Source organism: Clarias gariepinus, chromosome 11 (assembly GCF_024256425.1).
Source record: "Clarias gariepinus isolate MV-2021 ecotype Netherlands chromosome 11, CGAR_prim_01v2, whole genome shotgun sequence".
Lineage (NCBI taxonomy): Eukaryota > Metazoa > Chordata > Actinopteri > Siluriformes > Clariidae > Clarias > Clarias gariepinus.
The window spans coordinates 1036321-1055000 of record NC_071110.1 but is presented as its reverse complement, the minus strand read 5'-3'; the positions used below and the strand labels follow the sequence as shown (position 1 = coordinate 1055000).

Genomic DNA, 18680 nt, shown 5'->3' with positions numbered 1-18680 from the left:
AAACTTGACTCCTTCCTCATCTGAGCAACACACACACACAACTGATGTGTGTAACCTCATGTGTTTTATTTCTGTGAGTTCTGTGATGATGTATTTAATTTATCACTGAATCATCACACACACACACACACACACACACCAGGTGGCGCTGTGTAATCTTCACACTAACAAACATTCAGTGTGCATCAACAAACTAATTAACGCGCAGCACAACCTAAAGTACTAAATTCTACAATAAATACAGGTGATAAAGAATTAAACTTAAAGGAACTCAGCATGAGGAGTTCATCGCTAGTCTACAGACGAGTGAAAATAAACACTCTTAGGTTCTACGTTCTAAGTGTGTTTGTTTTTCACGATCGTATCGGACTCTATCGCCATTACAGAAGGATTCCCAAGTAACGGAAGCAAAAATGTATACTTTACATTCAGCCTGTACTTAAATGCTTGAATGCTGCTATTCTTCACTGCTAGCTAACTAACGTACCTCGCTAATCAACTTGCTAATGTTAAGATGCCTGTGAACGTCACCATAAACCGGCAAAACAGAGAGCTAAATACACTCTTCCTGGATGTCTGTGTCTAATGAATTATAAGAAGGTTACGCAATTCTACTTTGGGATTGATGAGTACAAAAAAATACTGAATAATCAGAGAAGTCGGCGTCTCTAGTCAAAAGTTGTTTTTGCAACATTTTTAAAGATCTCAAAAACCAAACATGGCTCTCAGTCTTCCACAAAAAGTGAAGCCTTGGGTTAAATGTAAAGTTTTTTTTATGACTCCTGATCCAAACTCACCTTCACCCTCATCTTTCTCTTCTTCAGCAAAAGAACTCGGTTTAAATTCTCAGAAGTTTCAATAGCGCTTGTTAGTCTGTTAGCGCTAGTTGATGTAGATGATGATAAAGAAACGAAACAAACAGTGCTCTGAATTGACACTTAATGGATGCTAAAGGACAAAAAGGGGTGGGGCTTAAAGCTGATGAACCCTCATGCCTAATGATGACAGTCTCTGTCTCTAACACTTTAAAAAAAAACACGTAGCACCGTTAGCGAACACTACCGGGTAAATTAGCTTGATGTGAAAGAGTATAACAGTTATTTTTTTCACGTACACACCGATGCTGCCTTTATGTGCTTTAAATTATTCTTTTAAATCATGACTACTGTGAGCTTCAAGAAAACAAAAGACTGACTTTTATTCTTTTAGCACAAGCTGTACAATATATAGTGTCTCTGAAATCTAGCTCTAACGGTTTTAGGTGTAATTTTCCTCAAAACTCGTCGCCTGAAGCCTAATAGCTTTAAATAACTAAACACTAGCGTATAGCTACCCCTTCGTGAATAAATTACCCAATAAAACAAGGTGGAAAGTTTAGACAAACTAACTAAGCAGGAACCATCGCTATCACCACCCTGTTAGCGTTAGCAAAACATACAGAGCTAGCATTTAAAACGTTTAAATGAATAATGATTGCATATTATCTCTGTACAGTTACTGCGACTGTATCTGAAATAAAGAATTAGAAACACTTCTGATGAGTGTCTTTAACACACACACACACACACACACACTATATATATATATATATATATATATATATATATATAGTGACTGACTCTATACATAGATATAAAGGCCGTTTTTGGCACCTCGGTGGTGGAATGGATTTCCTCTCGATGCCTGAACAGTCGATTCACTGGCAATTTTTAAGCAACGACTAAAGACCATCTGTTTCTTTGATATTTGGGTCAACCCCCCTACAAACAAACAAACAAACAAAACTCCCCAACAGTGTGTAACTGATGATTCTGACTCAGTACCCTAGTAAGCCAGTGTACGGATCTGTCCAGTGACGGAACCTTCAGATCACTTGGATAAGAGCGTCTGCCTAATGCGTAAATGTAAATGTAATTTGACTTTAGTAATCACTGTAATTAGCATTGTCTACAGTTTTTATCACCACTGACTGCTAGTGTTTCCACATTGGCTTTCATTCATATTCAAAACTAAATTATGTTCTATTAAAGAAACTATATATATACATTTTTTTAATTGCTAAACTGAATCTCAAATCATGGTCCGCAGATCGTGTTCTGATGCAAATGAATGTAAATTGTCTTGACACACTACTTTCACCATTGGCCTTCACAGTCCCTAGTAGGACTACAGAGGTTTTTAGATGAGTGAGTGGATAAAACACTAATCAATATTTTTACTTAACAGCAGTTTTAGACAGTTTGTGATGCAACACTGCCCCCTGATGTTGGTTTTTATTTTCAAGTGCAAAGGTTTTTAGATATTTTTTTAACAAACAAACAAAAAACAGTTTTAATTAAAAGAATAAGCAAATATACACCATAATCATCGCACAAAGCTATAAGGGTTAAACCATTTAAAGCTCATAAAGATCCTTGGAAAGTCATGGTAACTGTACCATGAGATGTAATGTCGTTAAACTACCAGCAGGGGGCAGTCAGGAATCTCTGTGTTATGGAGCACTGCTGTAATGATAAGGCTATGGATATATTTGTTCATTGTTTTTTTTTTTGTATTTTTTAACCCAGGCTAAGTTTCTTAATATGTGTATCACAGATCATACAGATAAGATTTAGGCAGCTAAAAATAGTACGTTCTGTTATGTAGCACATGATAGAGGATTTTTATTCTACATAAGCTGCATGCTAGGTTGCGTAATGTAAGTTAATGCTTGTGAAGTGAGGACTGGGGTTGTTGTGGTTGTTGTGGTTGTTATGGTAACGATGGTTGTTGTATCACACTATGCCATAACATCAAATCACCTTTTACCACACTAAAGATTATCACAGGTTGAATTTTTATCTATTTACAATAATAGTTGTCACCTACATTACAGCAGCTATAAACACTGGCTTCCTCACCAGTCTTTCTTTATTCTCTCCCTCAATAAGACAAAAAAAGGGCAGCGAGTTACGAAGGTTACAGAGAAACCTTAAATAAGTGTAAAAAAAAATCACAACTAGAAGGCACTGACACTGGAGACTCCTTCCACTGATGTTACACACGTGTATTATCAGTGGAGCGTACACTACACATCTGTTTGAATGAGCTGTTACTATGGAATCAATAATGTATTCTTCTTTTTCTTGCCGTTGATTAAAACTACAAAGCACTTTTTGTAAGTTGCTCTGGATAAGAGCGTCTGTCAGATGCCAAAGTGTAAATGTAAATGTTTACCGGAGGTTGGACTCCACTACCGTATGTTGCATTAACGCCACCTTCTTGTCCTGATCTCCCTCTTCATTTCTACTTTGGTCGCTCTTAAGAAACCCATTAAATACTTTCTTTATTTTCTAAAATACTTTTTAAGTGTAATCAACCTAATCAACTAAATTTCTATTCCGGCTCACGATGATGTATTAAAGTGTGTGTGTGTGTGTGTGTGTGTGTGTCTGTGTGAAATAGTGAATGGCACAGTGTAACGGTCATGACATGGGGAGGCATATTATGAACATACATATTATTTTCAATGCTTTTAATACTGGAGTTTAATAGCTTGGGTATTACGCACAATATCTTATGCTGCAGCTAAATAAAAAAAAGTTATATAAGGATAACTAATATTCTACGTTTATAAGGTCACATGATGGTATAAATCAATCCTCTCTGCATCGTTCATGCTCAGTCCTCGGTCTTATTTTATGGACGAGTCCAGTATCTCTTCGTATTCCTCCCTCTCGCACTTTCCACCACGAAGGACTTTGACGAGGCCGAGTGCGAGGACACTGATGACGATGATGACGGCGCCGATGACATCACAAGCGGAGGGGAGCATGTGCAGCACGAGCAGCTGAAGGATCATCGCCACCACGAGCTCCAGGTGCTGCACCTGAGCAACACACGCAAGATCAACACCAGCAATTAAGTCCATGATTTTATTAATATTGCATTTTAAAGACAAATATGAGCTACTGTAGAATACCAAAGTTTCCGCCACCTTTCACTTATTAAAAACTACATTAGCATGTTGTATAAAGCCAACGTATAAGCCTTAGATCTGGTTTTAGCGTTTTTTTTCATTGTAGTTCAAGAACTTTACTGCTACTTGCAGCTAATCATTATAATGTTAGTAGTATAATGCTCACTGCGAAAAAAAAACTTCATTTCATTAAAATGCTAGTTTACTATAATGTGAGTTTATCATAATGCTAGTTGCATCTAATTTCTATAACGCGAGTGTCTGTATAACCCTGTTTAGCATGTTTTAATTTGTGCTTCTAGCTTGTTTTCTGCAATCTTTTTCTAGCTTTTTTACTATAATACCAGTTCCTTTTACTAGTTGCTTTTGTGTGTTTACTGTATCTTGTTTCTTCTAATGCTACACTAAGCTGTAGTTACGCTATGTCAGGATTTGCCTGTGCACAAATGTTTATATATATTTATATTTTTGGTTATTTTAAGTCTGGATAGGAGGACTTAGTTAGAGAACATGTGTATATAGTGCTAGTTACTGCACTGACTAGCGCAGGGTGAAGGCTGTGATTAGCGTAGATGTGTATAGAATGCTAGTTACAATCAGTGTTGGGTTACAAAGTAAGAGCACGTGGATTACTTTTTTTTTTTTATGTAACGTGTGATCTAACGCCTGTTAGGTCCACCATTTAAGTTCTCAGTTATTTAGTTAATTTTCAAAAATCTAATCCGTTATTCCAACAATTCATGTAATCTGTGAGCCAGACAGCAGTCATTCCCAATCCGGTATTGTGTGTGTGTGAAAGTCGTCCTACAAGCCCCGCCAACTATAACCCGCCCCCTCTGTTATTCCTGCTGTTATACCCCCATCTCACGAATGCGGTTAGACTATTTGAGGACCGACGCGCGGAAAGATGGAAACCTAATCACAGCGCCAAAACTTGCTGTGAATCATGATGGACCGTACTAATGGCCACTGCGCGAAACTGCGTAGGTGAGATAGGGGTATTAGTAGGTGAGATAGGGGTATTAGTAGGTGAGATGGGGTATTAGTAGGTGAGATGGGGGTATTAGTAGGTAAGAGAGGGGTATTAGTAGGTGAGATGGGGGTATTAGTAGGTGAGAGAGGGGTATTAGTAGGTGAGATAGGGGTATTAAGAGGTGAGAGAGGGGTATTAGTAGGTGAGAGAGGGGTATTAGTAGGTGAGATAGGGGTATTAGTAGGTGAGAGAGGGGTATTAGTAGGTGAGATTGGGGTATTAGTAGGCGAGATGGGGGTATTAGTAGGTGAGATAGGGGTATTAGTAGGTAAGATGAGGGTATTAGTAGGTGAGATAGGGGTATTAGTAGGTGAGATGAGGGTATTAGTAGGTGAGATGGGGGTATTAGTAGGTGAGATGGGGGTATTAGTAGGTGAGATAGGGGTATTAGTAGGTGAGATTGGGGTATTAGTAGGTAAGAGAGGGGTATTAGTAGGTGAGATGGGGGTATTAGTAGGTGGGATTGGGGTATTAGTAGGTGAGATAGGGGTATTAGTAGGCGAGATAGGGGTATTAGTAGGCGAGATAGGGGTATTAGTAGGCGAGATGGGGGTATTAGTAGGCGAGATGGGGGTATTAGTAGGTGAGATGGGGGTATTAGTAGGTAAGAGAGGGGTATTAGTAGGTGAGATGGGGTATTAGTAGGTGAGAGAGGGGTATTAGTAGGTGAGATAGGGGTATTAGTAGGTGAGATGGGGGTATTAGTAGGTGAGATAGGGGTATTAGTAGGTGAGAGAGGGGTATTAGTAGGTGAGACGGGGGTATTAGTAGGCGAGATAGGGGTATTAGTAGGCGAGATGGGGGTATTAGTAGGTGAGATGGGGGTATTAGTAGGTGAGATGGGGGTATTAGTAGGTGAGATGGGGGTATTAGTAGGTGAGACGGGGGTATTAGTAGGCGAGACGGGGGTATTAGTAGGTGAGATGGGGGTATTAGTAGGTAAGAGAGGGGTATTAGTAGGTGAGATGGGGTATTAGTAGGTGAGATGGGGGTATTAGTAGGCGGGATGGGGGTATTAGTAGGTGAGATGGGGGTATTAGTAGGTGAGATGGGGGTATTAGTAGGTGAGAGAGGGGTATTAGTAGGTGAGATAGGGGTATTAGTAGGTGAGATAGGGGTATTAGTAGGTGAGAGAGGGGTATTAGTAGGTGAGACGGGGGTATTAGTAGGTGAGATAGGGGTATTAGTAGGTGAGACAGGGGTATTAGTAGGTGAGATAGGGGGATTAGTAGGTGAGATAGGGGGATTAGTAGGTGAGTGATGATGGTAGAATAATTATAAAGGTCTTGACTAAAACAACATGCATGAGGAATCACAAAGGAGTTTTCATTTTCTGTGATGGAAAAGTACTCGAACTAGTTACTTTTATCAGAAAGTAACGCTGTAATGTAACTGATTACTTTTTAAAAAATGTAATTTTATAATGTTATTAGTTACTTTAAAGAGTAACGTCCCCCAACACTGGTTAGAATGCTGACTAGCGCAGGGTAAAGTAGTGATTAGCGTAGATGTGTATATAGTGCTAGTTACCGTGCTGACTAGCGCAGGGTGGAGGCGTTGCAGGCCGTAATAAACCCCCAGGAAGGCGATGGTGGAGCAGAAACAGATGGATAAGAGGAAAAGCCAGGTTTCTACATCGTCTGGAATTACAGGTTCCTGCAGGAGGAACATGGAGCAGCAGGACCAGAGAGAACCCATCCATCCAAAAGTAAACAGTGCTGTCCACATGCTCACCTGCTGCCTTACACACCTGCACATATATACAGTACACATTCCTTATACCGTACATCATCTACTTTATCAGTAGTACAGTATTTCAACACATCGACTCGGTCATGTTAGTGTACTTACTAGGATTATTAGTCTTATTAATCCCGTAATGCTAACACTAGTTTATATGTTACCTGGTTGATTATTATTATTATTATAATTAATTCACAAACCTGTACAAAATCATGGAGAGCGCTGCCATGACTCCCGCCAGTACCATCAGGACATACCCAAATGCCTCCTTCCAGAACCCAAGAGCCCTGTCCTCACTAACTAGGTTGGGGATTAGGATGAGGCTGAGTCCAAAGACACTGCAGGAGACAGAGATGGTGTCTGTCACACCGAGCTGCTCATTGACGAGCAGGAATGACAGGATGGCACTGAACACTGTTGCACTCGCTCGCCACACGATAGCTCCATTAGCTGGAGGAACTAGCGCAAAGGAGGTGTATGCACAGGAGATAGAGATGACATTAAATATTCCATAGGAGAAGAGATGCATCCTGCAGCCTTTTGGCCCGAACGGCGCCTCCTTGTGGTAAAGAACAACAGCGATGGACAGGGCCTGGAGGACGGAGCGGACAAAGAGAAGCTCGAGGGATGGAATGCGGGATAAATCCGCAGCTAAACGTGTCAGGAGAGAGATACAGCCATGAGCCAGCGCTGCGCCAAGTAACACTGCCCACATCACGCGTGACGATAGCACACTCGCCTCGCTGAAGCTTTGCAGCTGACCTCTGACCCCTTTAGGAACTCCTGATCTCGTTTCAGACTGAAGGTTAAACACTGTCCTGTGTGTTTTACTGTCACTCAGCTGCTTCATGTCTGATGTTTCTGCCATGAAGGCACCAAAATCCTCAAAGGACGGTGCATCATCGTAGCCCTCATCTCCACGCGGGGGGAAATGGGAGCCATATTTCACCATCACTGCAGTCGGATGGATCCTCGAGCTTTTCTTTGAGCCAAGCAGACGCTGTATCAGAGACTTGTCCATGTTTTTCCTTTGAAGAAGCTAGAAGAGATGTCTGTTATTGAGCCTAAATGAAAATACTCGCTATGTTATTTCCACCTATGTTTAACCAGTTAGCTTGCCTTAGGTTATCAGGCTCGTTAAGCTAGCTAGGGTTCTAGCCCCCTTTGTGTGATGCACTTTAATTTACTTTAACACTATTGGCCCGGTGGTCTCCCACCAAAAGTAACATATTCCAAGTCAGTACACGCGTCTACATGTAAATATCTCACATTTAAATAGCTGAAATCGTGCACAAATCTCAAAAACAAATGACTTCAGTAACAATAACTAAAGAGTTGGCTTCAGTTTCAATACTTTGAGAGATCCTACAGCAACATCTATTAAATATGTATTAAACACAGCCTGGCCAAAAATGTATAAATAAAATAAAAATGCTACACCCTCTAATACCTTTATTACTATATAACTTTAGCTTTGATTACATCCCAAAGACTCTCACTGCGGGTAAAGTCAGGCCTCTGTGGTTCATGTGTGAAAATGATTCAGACCCGCTTTCACACACTGTGGAATACGGCGCGAGCCATCAGGGAAGAAGAAAACCCTCCATAGATGTGTTAACCTCTCAGCTGACTTCATTTTATTGCCCCATAACGTTACTGAGTCTCGACCTGAGTAACTGATCAACCCCAGATCATAACACTGTCTCCAGAGGCTTGTACAGTGGACACTATGCATGATGGGAGCATCGCTTCATGTCCTTCCCTTCTCACCCTGACACGCCCATCACTCTGGGATAGGATCGGTCTAGACTCATCAGGTCACATGACCTCTCCTCACGCTCATTAAGGATTTCCCCTGTGAATGTGAGGGTTCAGCACCATCCCTCCAGGGTTTAATGATGTGATGGTTAGGGGTGAATAATTAATAAAACCATTCCTTAGGGTTTAATAAAGTGATGGACAACGCCAGGCATTTCAGCTCAGTCTCCTCAGTCGTTGTCTTTGCTCGATGCAAGACAGTCATTTCTAAGAAATTCTGCAACATAGGAACGTCTTTACTCCAACCACGGGACATTAAAATGTTAACACATTAATCACTGCAGTAATCATCCAACTAGAGCCTCTAAAATATTAATTTATTTAAATCCAAACAATGGTTTTATTGATTTATTTATTTATTTATGGCCTGGCAATGTAGCTAACAAGCTGAATTTGTCAGTGGAGTTGCTGTCTAAAACTACTAAAAAAATCAATAGTAGATAATTAAACATTTAATCAAATATTATAGTAAATAAATGAATAAAAACGTTATTGAATAAATAAATTGCTAGTTCCATAGGTTAAAGTACATTTAAAAAAGCAATAAATAGTAAATAACTCATAACAAAACCTGTTATTAAATAAACACAAAACTATTATTATTATTATTCTTTTTATTATTAATGAACTTTTCACTCACCTTCTGTTTTTCGTCTCCATGAAACTCTCACATTTGCATCATCTCAGCTTGTTCTGTGTGTGTGTGTGTGTGTGTGTGTGTGTGTGGAGTTGAGTCGCTCTGTGCTGATGCTACTCTGTGTGTGCTGGTTTCCCTGAACTCTGAATGAAATCTTACGCAGGAGAGGGAGGATCTGTGCATGACTCACCCCCATGCCCCCCCCCCCCCACACACACACACACAAACTAACACACACACACACACACACACACTCTCTCTTTCTCTCTATGTAATAATGATAATGAAGTCAAAAGTGAACCGATTCGTTCCTCTCATCAGGTTCCGTTGGTTCTCCCTCAGTTCTGCTTCTGCATCCAAATATAATGACATCACCATGACATTACCCCTTCCTACACCCCCAACACACACACACACACGCACACACACACACACACACCTTAGACTAATTGATTTATGAATTCATTATCTAATTAATGGACAATGACCAATTAAGACACACATTCTCTTTTTTTTTCTTTTCATTCTTTTTCTTTATCTTCTAGATGTTTCAGGAAATAAAAGCTAAATCCATTTCCTCTTCATCACTTTTCCTTCTTCTCATAACTCTTATTAAACTTGCTTAATCAGGTTAACAATGTCTGCTCATATCATAGTGTGTGTGTGTGTGTGTGTGTGTGTGTGTGTGTGTGTGTTTTCTGCTCTGACGTGGCACACTGCTGACGTAAACAGAGGACCTTCGTGATAAGGGTGCAGTCGTGTCTCCATGGTAGCAGTGATGGAGTGGAACCACCACAGGGGAAAATCTCGCTCTCTGATTGTGTGTGCGTGTGTGTGTGTGTGTGTGTGTGTGTGTGTGAGAGAGAGAGAGTGTATCTAAAGCCTCAGTAAACACACAATGTTTGATAAGTGACAATGGCACAGTCGACTGTGACTGACACCCACCCACACACCCACACACACACACACACACACAGCCATAAAAATAAACAGTTTTTGATGGGACGGTTAATAACTTTGAGTGTATAACATTATCACCATTTTATTATAAATTTATTTTTATTTACATTTATCAATAAAATATAGTAGTAATATTTCAATAATAATATTCCATTTTTGCCGACTCACTGGCCACTTCATTAGGTACACCTGTTCATCTGTGTGTTAATGGAAGTATCTAATCTCAATAGCCGCGGTCAGGACGAAGTTGACAGCGAGCAGCAGCGCTGGGTGGAAATCTGATTTAAGTGACTCTGAGTGTGACGTGGGTGTTGGTGCCAGACGGACTGGTGTCTGAGTGTTTCCCAAACTGCTGATCTACTGGGATTATAACACACAACTATCTCTAGTGTTTACAGAGAACGGTGTGAAGAAGAGCAAATCCCCAGTGAGGGCAGGTCTCTGGGTGAAAATGCCTAGTTGAAGGACGGATTTAAATAATTTTTTTTAATCTATTCATTTTGATCCGAGCACATTTTTCACATAAATTTCTTTTGATTGTGTAAAGCTGCTTTGCAACAATGACAATTATTAAACGGCTATATAAATAACATTTTTGCAATTAGGTTTAAAATCCCTATGAATATTTCTGATTTAAAATTATTTACATTTAAAAAGTAAAATAAGGATGCTGTAGACTTTACTTAGTGCCTGAAGTGAGCAGAAGAAAACCGTTTGCAATTCAGTGGCTGGAAAGTGTCTAGTGCTCGTCAGCACGCGGGCGTCACTACAGAACCCCATTAATGTGCCCCTGCTAATTAACAGCCCATAACTTGACTTTATACAAGGCCTACATCTTCATCTTGTGTGTGTGTGTGTGTGTGTGAGAGAGAGAGAGAGAGACCAGAGGAACAGACTAATTTATAATCACAAAGCTGAGGCCCACACACACACACACACACACTCCTCAGAGCGATGAAACACTTGGATGACATCATGCTAGACGTCATTCAACATAAATTCTTTAAAAATGTCAAAATTGTTAGCATCATGGCCTGGTTTGTGAGCGCTAAACTGCTGCTGAATAATAAACACAGGATGAATACAACCTTACACATGACCTTAGTATAACTGTTTAATATATTCTGAGCTTATACTACACTTTAGTAAAGTGTATGACGTCATAAAACCATCTAAAGTCATTGACTAAAGTGCATGACGTCATATAACCAGTAAAGTCACCAAATAAACTTATCCCTATCTCACGGTGCTGTTGCACTCTGGAGCCACCAGAGGGGGCTGCAGTGCCTGGTTCATTGTCCAGTCCTGTTTCAGATTTCATTTTAACTTTTTATTTTAACAGCTTTATAGTTGTTAACATTTATTTCTAAAACCTACTAAAGACTAAAAACAGGTCATATTGGAAATAAGGTTTTAAAATTAATTAAGATGATATTGATTATATTTATAGATCATATTAATTTATACATAATTTTGCTTAACAGATTTTACTTATTTTTAAGTTTTTTTCTAGTTGTCTGTAACGTAGTGTAAATAATTTGTAAAAGAAAGAGATATTATAGTAAACATATTTTGCTGTAAAAATCTGTGATTAAATTTCAGAACAAGAAAAAGAAAAGAAAATAACAAGTATAAATGAGCAGATTTTAAGTTTTTTATTTACTTTCAAAAGAAAAAAAATGAAAGAGGAAAAAAAAAGTCATGCGAACACATGAAGCTTTCCAGAGCGAAACCTCGTCAAGTCTGGATGCAAGACAAAAATAAAATAAAATACATGGAAATATATTTAGATTTATATATATAGCTATATATATGGAGATATAAAACTTAAAATAAAGTTGCACACTAACAGTTCGATGTTAAACAGCCGGAGTTAATCAGCTGCACAGGTGGAGTTTTTGCATAGATCGTTAACGTGAAGTAACAGCGTAACACTACAGCAGGTTTAATCGCTCAGAGCCGGGAAACTGATTGTTATCGAACGCTGAATTCATCACGCAGGTCGTCATTGCAACACTGCGGTTTAAGATCTGTCTGTTTTTCCGCGTTAAAACTCCGCCTCCACCACGCAGTGGCAGGGGCTAACGCCGAAAATTACAACACAATAAAATACAGAGGCATTTACAGCGGTTCTTAGAAAACACACTGCTGCTGCAGAACACACACACACAGTCACAAACACGCACTCACTCTCTCACACATGCACGCAAACACTTATATAAATTATATATATTATATATTACACTAATTACATAAAAACAGTGTACAGTTAGATAGTGTGTTACAGTTGGAGTTAGCAGCAGTGCTAATCCAACACACACACAAAAACACACACATTAATGATTTAAGATGATGGTATGTGTCAACCAAGTGTCAAGTGGACAAGATTGTAGTGTAAAGGGCAGATCTGACATTACTACACATCAAATGCTAGTCGCTAACCCAAATGTTAGCAACTAAATACAAGTAGCAACCACTAACCACTGAGTGCTAGCTAACTCAAACACTAGCGGTTAACACACATGCTTATACGTAAGCAAAGTTAGGCTGACTGGGGGAAAAGTGCCTGTATGAGTTCTTGATTAAAAGGCAGCCGTATTGAAGCCAGACTAAGCGGCGTGGCAAAGCTTTCTCTACTAAAGTCTCTACAAAACGATTAAGGATTGTCCTGTTTTAGTTCCCACATTTGTAAAATTCTGACTATGGAAATGTTTAGTGAAGTTTGAATTTCTGTTTGATTTCAAGATACAAAAAAGAAGAGGAAGAAGAAATAATATACTAAATAACATTGAGTTTTCACCACATTTTTCATTTTAACATGCAATACCTGAAGTGGCCACTAGTGGCAGCGCACCACATCACCATCATTACTGGTTCAGCACTCAGTGTTTATGTGCAATATTTACTGTGCAGCATTTCACTCACACAATAGCACATTCTAATAAACCGTTCCAGCTTTATGCTAATGCTGAGGCGTCAAGTCTCACCACAACTCTCTGATTGCTTTGATAATGTTTTTTGGCTTGCTTCACAGTTCCTGTAATTAGGCACGAGTTGTGAATTATACAAAATTTAATGTAAATTTAATCACAAGATCTAAATCTAAATAGTGAACACACTACACAGAGAGTGTGTCTGTTTATGCTTCCTATCTTGTTAATATTGCCTAGCTAGTTAGCCAGTTTAGTTTAGGTTTTTCTTAACAGATCTCAGAGAAACATGGACGTTCCTGATGGTTCTGTCTCTTTTCTGTCGTTAGTGTTTTTTCATTAACTATAATTGGCGATGTTCTAGCTATATTTCCTAATTGCTTAGCAACAGTGTTCAAATGACTTTAACCACTCAAACGTTAAGTGTATATCGCATTTAAATTTCCAGCTCGGTGTTAACGTTTCTCAACATGGCCAATAGCCAATTGTATTCGTTCTTTGTCTTTTCTCACAATTCTTCCAACACGTCTGAGAGAGATGTTAGCATTCTTGGCTAGTTTCCAACGTTTCTCTCTCTCCTCACTTTACCTACATTATAAACATCCACGTCCTGGCTAGCTTATGCTTAAAGCGTTTTTTCAGTTGCTCAGCAACAGTGTTAGCTTGACTTTAATCACTTAAATGTCGAGTGAACCGTGTTCATATTCCTCACCTAGCATTGCTAGTTGGGACGCAACATAAACAAAATAAAAAACTGGTCGTACGAGCCTTTTTGTAATGACACACCATCACCTCTGGGAAAAATGTTAACCTTCTGGATAATTCTGTCGCATTTCCACTGTTGCCGCGTCTTTCGTTAGCATCATAGCATATCCCTGGTGTGTACAGTATATTTCCGAGCTGTTTGGTATTACAGGTGTAACTCCCTGCATTGGTGTGTCCGACTTTTGTACAAGGCACTAATTTGCAATATTAAAGTGAACATGTGTAGAAATGTGTGTTGCTAAGTTAAATTTACGTAACAGAGCTAAAGTGGACAGAAATGGCTTTTGGTTTACGGTTATTTAGCAAGTGTAAAGGTATAATGTGTGAGATTTTGACAACCACAACGTTCCCTTCAAGCCAGAACCCTAATAAAGTGTCTGAAAAGCATCCGCCTTATGTCTATTTATTATTTTTATCTTTATTATTATTATTATTATTATTATTTTTAAATGAAGTGAGGGATGGAACCAGCCGGCTGTTTTATTCAGATCGCGAGGAGTAGAGTTTGTTTGTGATAAAGGTTAAGACATACTGAACATGAAGCCTTGGTGGGAGTTTACGATCTCTCTCTCTCTCACACACACACACAGTCACACACACTGACACACACAGTCCGTCTCCGCACTGTTGAAAAGTGTGTATTTCTTCTGTGAGCAAGCTTCAAGTAGATCATGGAGACAGATCAGAGATCACCAGTTTGTCCATTTTGTTTCCGATCTCAGACGTAACAGGAAGCTCCTCACACTCGTAATCATCGTCAAAAGACCTGCAACAACAACACACACACAAACACACACACACACACACACACACACACACACACACACGCTAGTAACTAAAATGTTCCACATTAGATGTTTCTAATCTAAATGCTAACACAAAATCTCAAAGTTGCTAATTAGTAACTAATTAGGCTGATTTATAAATACTAGCATCTTGTTAACATAATTGCTAACCAGGTCCTGGTTAACCTGCCCAGCCACGGTACAGTCGTTAGTGGAATGTTTAGTGATTTTGGCGAATTTATTCAGTGATTCACACTGTTTCAGTCTGTTTTTAAATTTAGAACTTTGGAAAGGTGTGTGTGTGTGTGTGTGTGTGTGTGTGTGTGTGTGTGTGTGTGTGTGTGTGATTACCCATCGTGCAGCTGCTCACTGACCGTCTCCTCCGCTACCAGGATCTCGTACTCCTCTGATGCGTACTTATCCCAGTCTGAGGGCTCCGGACCCTCACTCTCCACATCCTACACACACACACACACATTACCTTTAGTGCATCACAGACACACAGACTAGAGATGGATAAATACGGGGTACAAACTAAAGACAGACAGACAGACCTTCTGCACGGAGAACGGGTCTCTCTGCTCGTGGTCCAGGTATTTATCCAGGTTAAAGAACGTGTCGAAAAAGATGTGAGCCATCCTGCAGCGCTTCAGATCACGCAGAGTGATCTTACCTATACACACACACACACACACACACACACACACACATTCAGAAATACACTTTGCACATATTAACAATATACTTCAGAACTTTTAGAAATTGTCCTTGAACCCTGATGGTACAGCGTGAATTTCCTGCGGTATGTTTAGAGAACCTGATTGAGACCATGTGGTCCCAGTTAAAAGGTGTTGGATTTGAGAGCACTGCTGTTTATTGTTGTTTAGCGTTAGCGTTGTCGGTGAGTGTGTTACTTTTAAGACTGGCACGTTTGGGAGCAACTTTACACTCCGTGTTAACAGTGTTCATTTTGAAAGTCATTTGTTGGACAGAAGCTGTGAGAGTTCATTTTTACATTGATAATTTAGAGATTGTTACATTTCAGTGTTTCTTTCGAGAGCACTACCTTTGTGGACATGGCTTTAGGGATCGTCACTCTTACGTTTGAGAGTGTTACTTTACAGTGTTTTGTCTGAAAGCACTACTTTACAGTTCTACTTCACAGAACGTCACGGTTGAAAGGATCCCTGTTGAGAGAGTTAGTTACGACAGCGTTACTTTTGAGACTGTTTCTAAAGAAAGAGATACTTTACAGAGTGTACAAGGACTTCACAAGGATTACTTTTGAGCATGTTACTGTACATTTGAGAGCATTACTTTACAGAGGTTACTATTGAGAGCGCCACTTTCTAGAATGTTACTTTTGCGTGCACTATGTTATAGATCATTCCTTTAGAGCTTGTTACTTTTGGTAGAGTTATTTTGAGAGCATTACTTTACAGAGCGCAACTTTTGAGAGTGTTACTTTACATGAGAGTGTTTCCTTTGATAGAGTTACTTTACAGAGTGTTACTTTTGACAACCTTTCAGAGTGTTATTTCAAAAGAGTCTCACTTTTGAGACTGTTGCTCTCGACCGCGATCATACTTGCCGTACGTTTGGTCCTCGAAGTTTTATGCAGACAATCAGAAGGATTAGCTGCTTTAAATTGTTAGAACATTTTTTTTAGGAAACGGATTATACAACACTCATCACTGGAATTGTAGCACACTACTGTACAACCTTCGACATTTGACTGGTTATTGACCTTGGCTCTCTGGTTTGACGAGATCAAGCATCTGGCACAGCAGATCTTGAAATGGCAGAGGTTCGATTCCCATGCCCTCCATCCGCTCACACTGTTCCTCATAGAAATACTCCAGCTCATACATGGAGAGAACTCCATCGCCGTCCATATCCATACAGCGGAACCAGTACTCTATACTGCACACACATCATAAACACACGGTACACTTACACACATTACTTTGTTTATATCATCACAGATTTAATTTACTTTTACCGAACCACATGTTCTATGGTTACCTTGTTGGGTTCTTCTTGTCCTCCTCTGAGATGAGGAACCACACAAACTCAGCATAACTCATACGTCCTTCTCTCTGCACAGAGTTTCCCCTAAAAAACACACACACATTCTCTGAATATGCTCATAATTAAAATTGGGAACAGTATAGATGTAGAACTTTGCCTATAATAAAGTGGGTGAAGACGGTGGTGGCAGTGATGTAGTCTCACCGAGTGACAGCTCCTGAGAAAAGCCTCTCGATGATCCTGCTGGATGAGGCTGTGATGATACAAAGAACATTTCAGTACAAACTCCATTTTTAGTGCATCACCCAAACACATTCTCATGAACGTGTTTCAATTAGGGCTGGGCAACGCGGCAAAAATATCACACTGCCACAAAAATATAACACACGGAACATGATAGCTTTCACAATATTTAGTTCTGCTGAGGTTTGATAAAGACCTTCCTGGGAAACTGCCGTGTCATATTTAAAAAAAGAAAACAAAAATATTATAAGAAATTATTTTAAAAACAGGAATAGGAGACAAAGATTGGACCGAAGTAACCTTAAATAGTTTCATAGTGACAATATCTCACGATACTGACGTCATAAGATTAATCTGTCCAGCTCTATTTTTTTTTAAGAAATAAAACAAAGAAATAAAATGATTATTAAATATTATGGAATTGTTTTGATCAGCATATTCACTACCAAATATGTCTAATAAAAACAGTTACATTAAATACAGTCATGTGTTTACAAGGTCCACAATAGAAATAAAAATAAATCACATTGAAGACAATTTTTTTTTTCTTCCCAACGATACACAAACTGGATTGTAATGTAGACATTTTTTTTTTTTTTTTATAATTTTCTTTGGCATAAATGTATAAAATTAAATGTAACTAATTTATTTATCAATAAGGAATTACTCACTCATCGTCTACACCACTTAATCCTGAGACTGTGGGAGGAAACCGGAGTACCTGGAGGAAACCCACCGAGCACGGGGAGAACATACACACTCGAGGCGGGACTCGAACCCAGACCTTGATAACCACTACACCACCGTGCAGCCCGATAGTAAATTAGTATTAGTTTAATAATTATTTAATAGAATATATTTAATTTTAGGTTTTGACTATAAAAATACATTCTATCTGATTGTTTAAACCTTTTTAATGTAGTTTTTTCCTCATTTCCGTCTTAAATATTTTTTTATAAACAGCTCATTTAGCTTTTTTTCTTAAAATAAAAACAAAAAAGAAATATTAAATAAATATTCCAACATAATTCTTACCATATTTTATGATATTTTAACTTTATATGACACTTTTTGGGGTGTTCCTCCATTCCCCTAATACCACAGAATTTCAGTTAGCGGTTGATGCTAACTTTAATTATTGTGTAATTTTATTTATTCTAAGCTTTTTCTAAATAATTCACCAAAACATCTGAGGTAAATGTTGACGTTCTGGATATTTCTGTTTCATTTTCTATGTCAGTGGGCCTTTTACTTCCTGTATTAAAGAGTTCTTAGCTAAAGACTTCCTAGCGAAACTGTTATCCTTCAAGTGTGTGTATTTTAAAGTTGCCTAGCAGTAGCTTACTTTAGACGTAGCTTGTGACTGAGTTCTAAAGTTAAAGGAATGAATTTTTAAACAAGCATCAAATAAAAAGGAAAGAGTTTGTTTTGATTCTTTTAAATAAATAAACAGCAGCACTTGTGGTTTGTTTACAGCTGTGTGTATAATGTCAAAACAGTGTGTGTGTGTGTGTGTGTGTGTGTGTGTTGGCGATTGTTTCCTCACCGTGGTCATTGTAGCGGGAGAGATCTTTGGGGTCGATGAAGAGGTCGTGGTCGGTGTCCAACTCCCAGAACTTACAATAAATGACATAGAAGTGTTCATAAGAGAAATAATCTGTGATCTGATTAATGTCGTCCTCCTCCTCCAACAGGGCCAGAGTCTGTACACACACACACACACACAATAATTTATACTCATGTATAAGTTTTTATTTTAGACTTATATGTGACATTA

The 18680-nt window shown here is 38.9% G+C and overlaps 3 protein-coding genes across 5 annotated transcripts in view; 1 reads left to right on the top strand and 2 right to left on the bottom strand.

Moving 5' to 3' along the window:
- gyg1a (glycogenin 1a) overlaps positions 1-1531 on the top strand; it is a 9462-nt gene extending 7931 nt beyond the window's left edge. Inside the window, exon 7 of the mRNA XM_053507027.1 lies at positions 1-1531. This exon is cut by the window's left edge and continues 147 nt beyond it. Within this exon, the coding sequence (XP_053363002.1) occupies positions 1-24 (24 nt within the window). The 3' untranslated portion in view covers positions 25-1531.
- A 2142-nt stretch (positions 1532-3673) lies between these two features.
- slc35g2a (solute carrier family 35 member G2a) lies at positions 3674-9268 on the bottom strand. Its single transcript, XM_053507860.1, has 4 exons — positions 9193-9268; positions 6935-7773; positions 6522-6741; positions 3674-3868 (listed from the first exon to the last, which is right to left on the bottom strand). The coding sequence occupies exons 2-4, from the start codon at positions 7753-7755 to the stop codon at positions 3674-3676; spliced, it is 1236 nt and encodes a 411-aa protein (XP_053363835.1). The 5' UTR covers positions 7756-7773; positions 9193-9268.
- A 2521-nt stretch (positions 9269-11789) lies between these two features.
- The window catches only part of ppp2r3a (protein phosphatase 2, regulatory subunit B'', alpha), a 61690-nt gene continuing 54799 nt past the window's right edge, over positions 11790-18680 (bottom strand). For all 3 annotated transcript variants that reach the window (XM_053507393.1, XM_053507394.1, XM_053507395.1), the window contains 7 exons: positions 18450-18606; positions 16865-16913; positions 16655-16744; positions 16377-16552; positions 15184-15302; positions 14981-15087; positions 11790-14610 (listed from right to left, as the gene is read on the bottom strand). In XM_053507393.1, the coding sequence (XP_053363368.1) occupies positions 14514-14610; positions 14981-15087; positions 15184-15302; positions 16377-16552; positions 16655-16744; positions 16865-16913; positions 18450-18606 (795 nt within the window). In that variant the 3' untranslated portion in view covers positions 11790-14513. The remainder of the gene's footprint in view (positions 14611-14980; positions 15088-15183; positions 15303-16376; positions 16553-16654; positions 16745-16864; positions 16914-18449; positions 18607-18680) is intronic.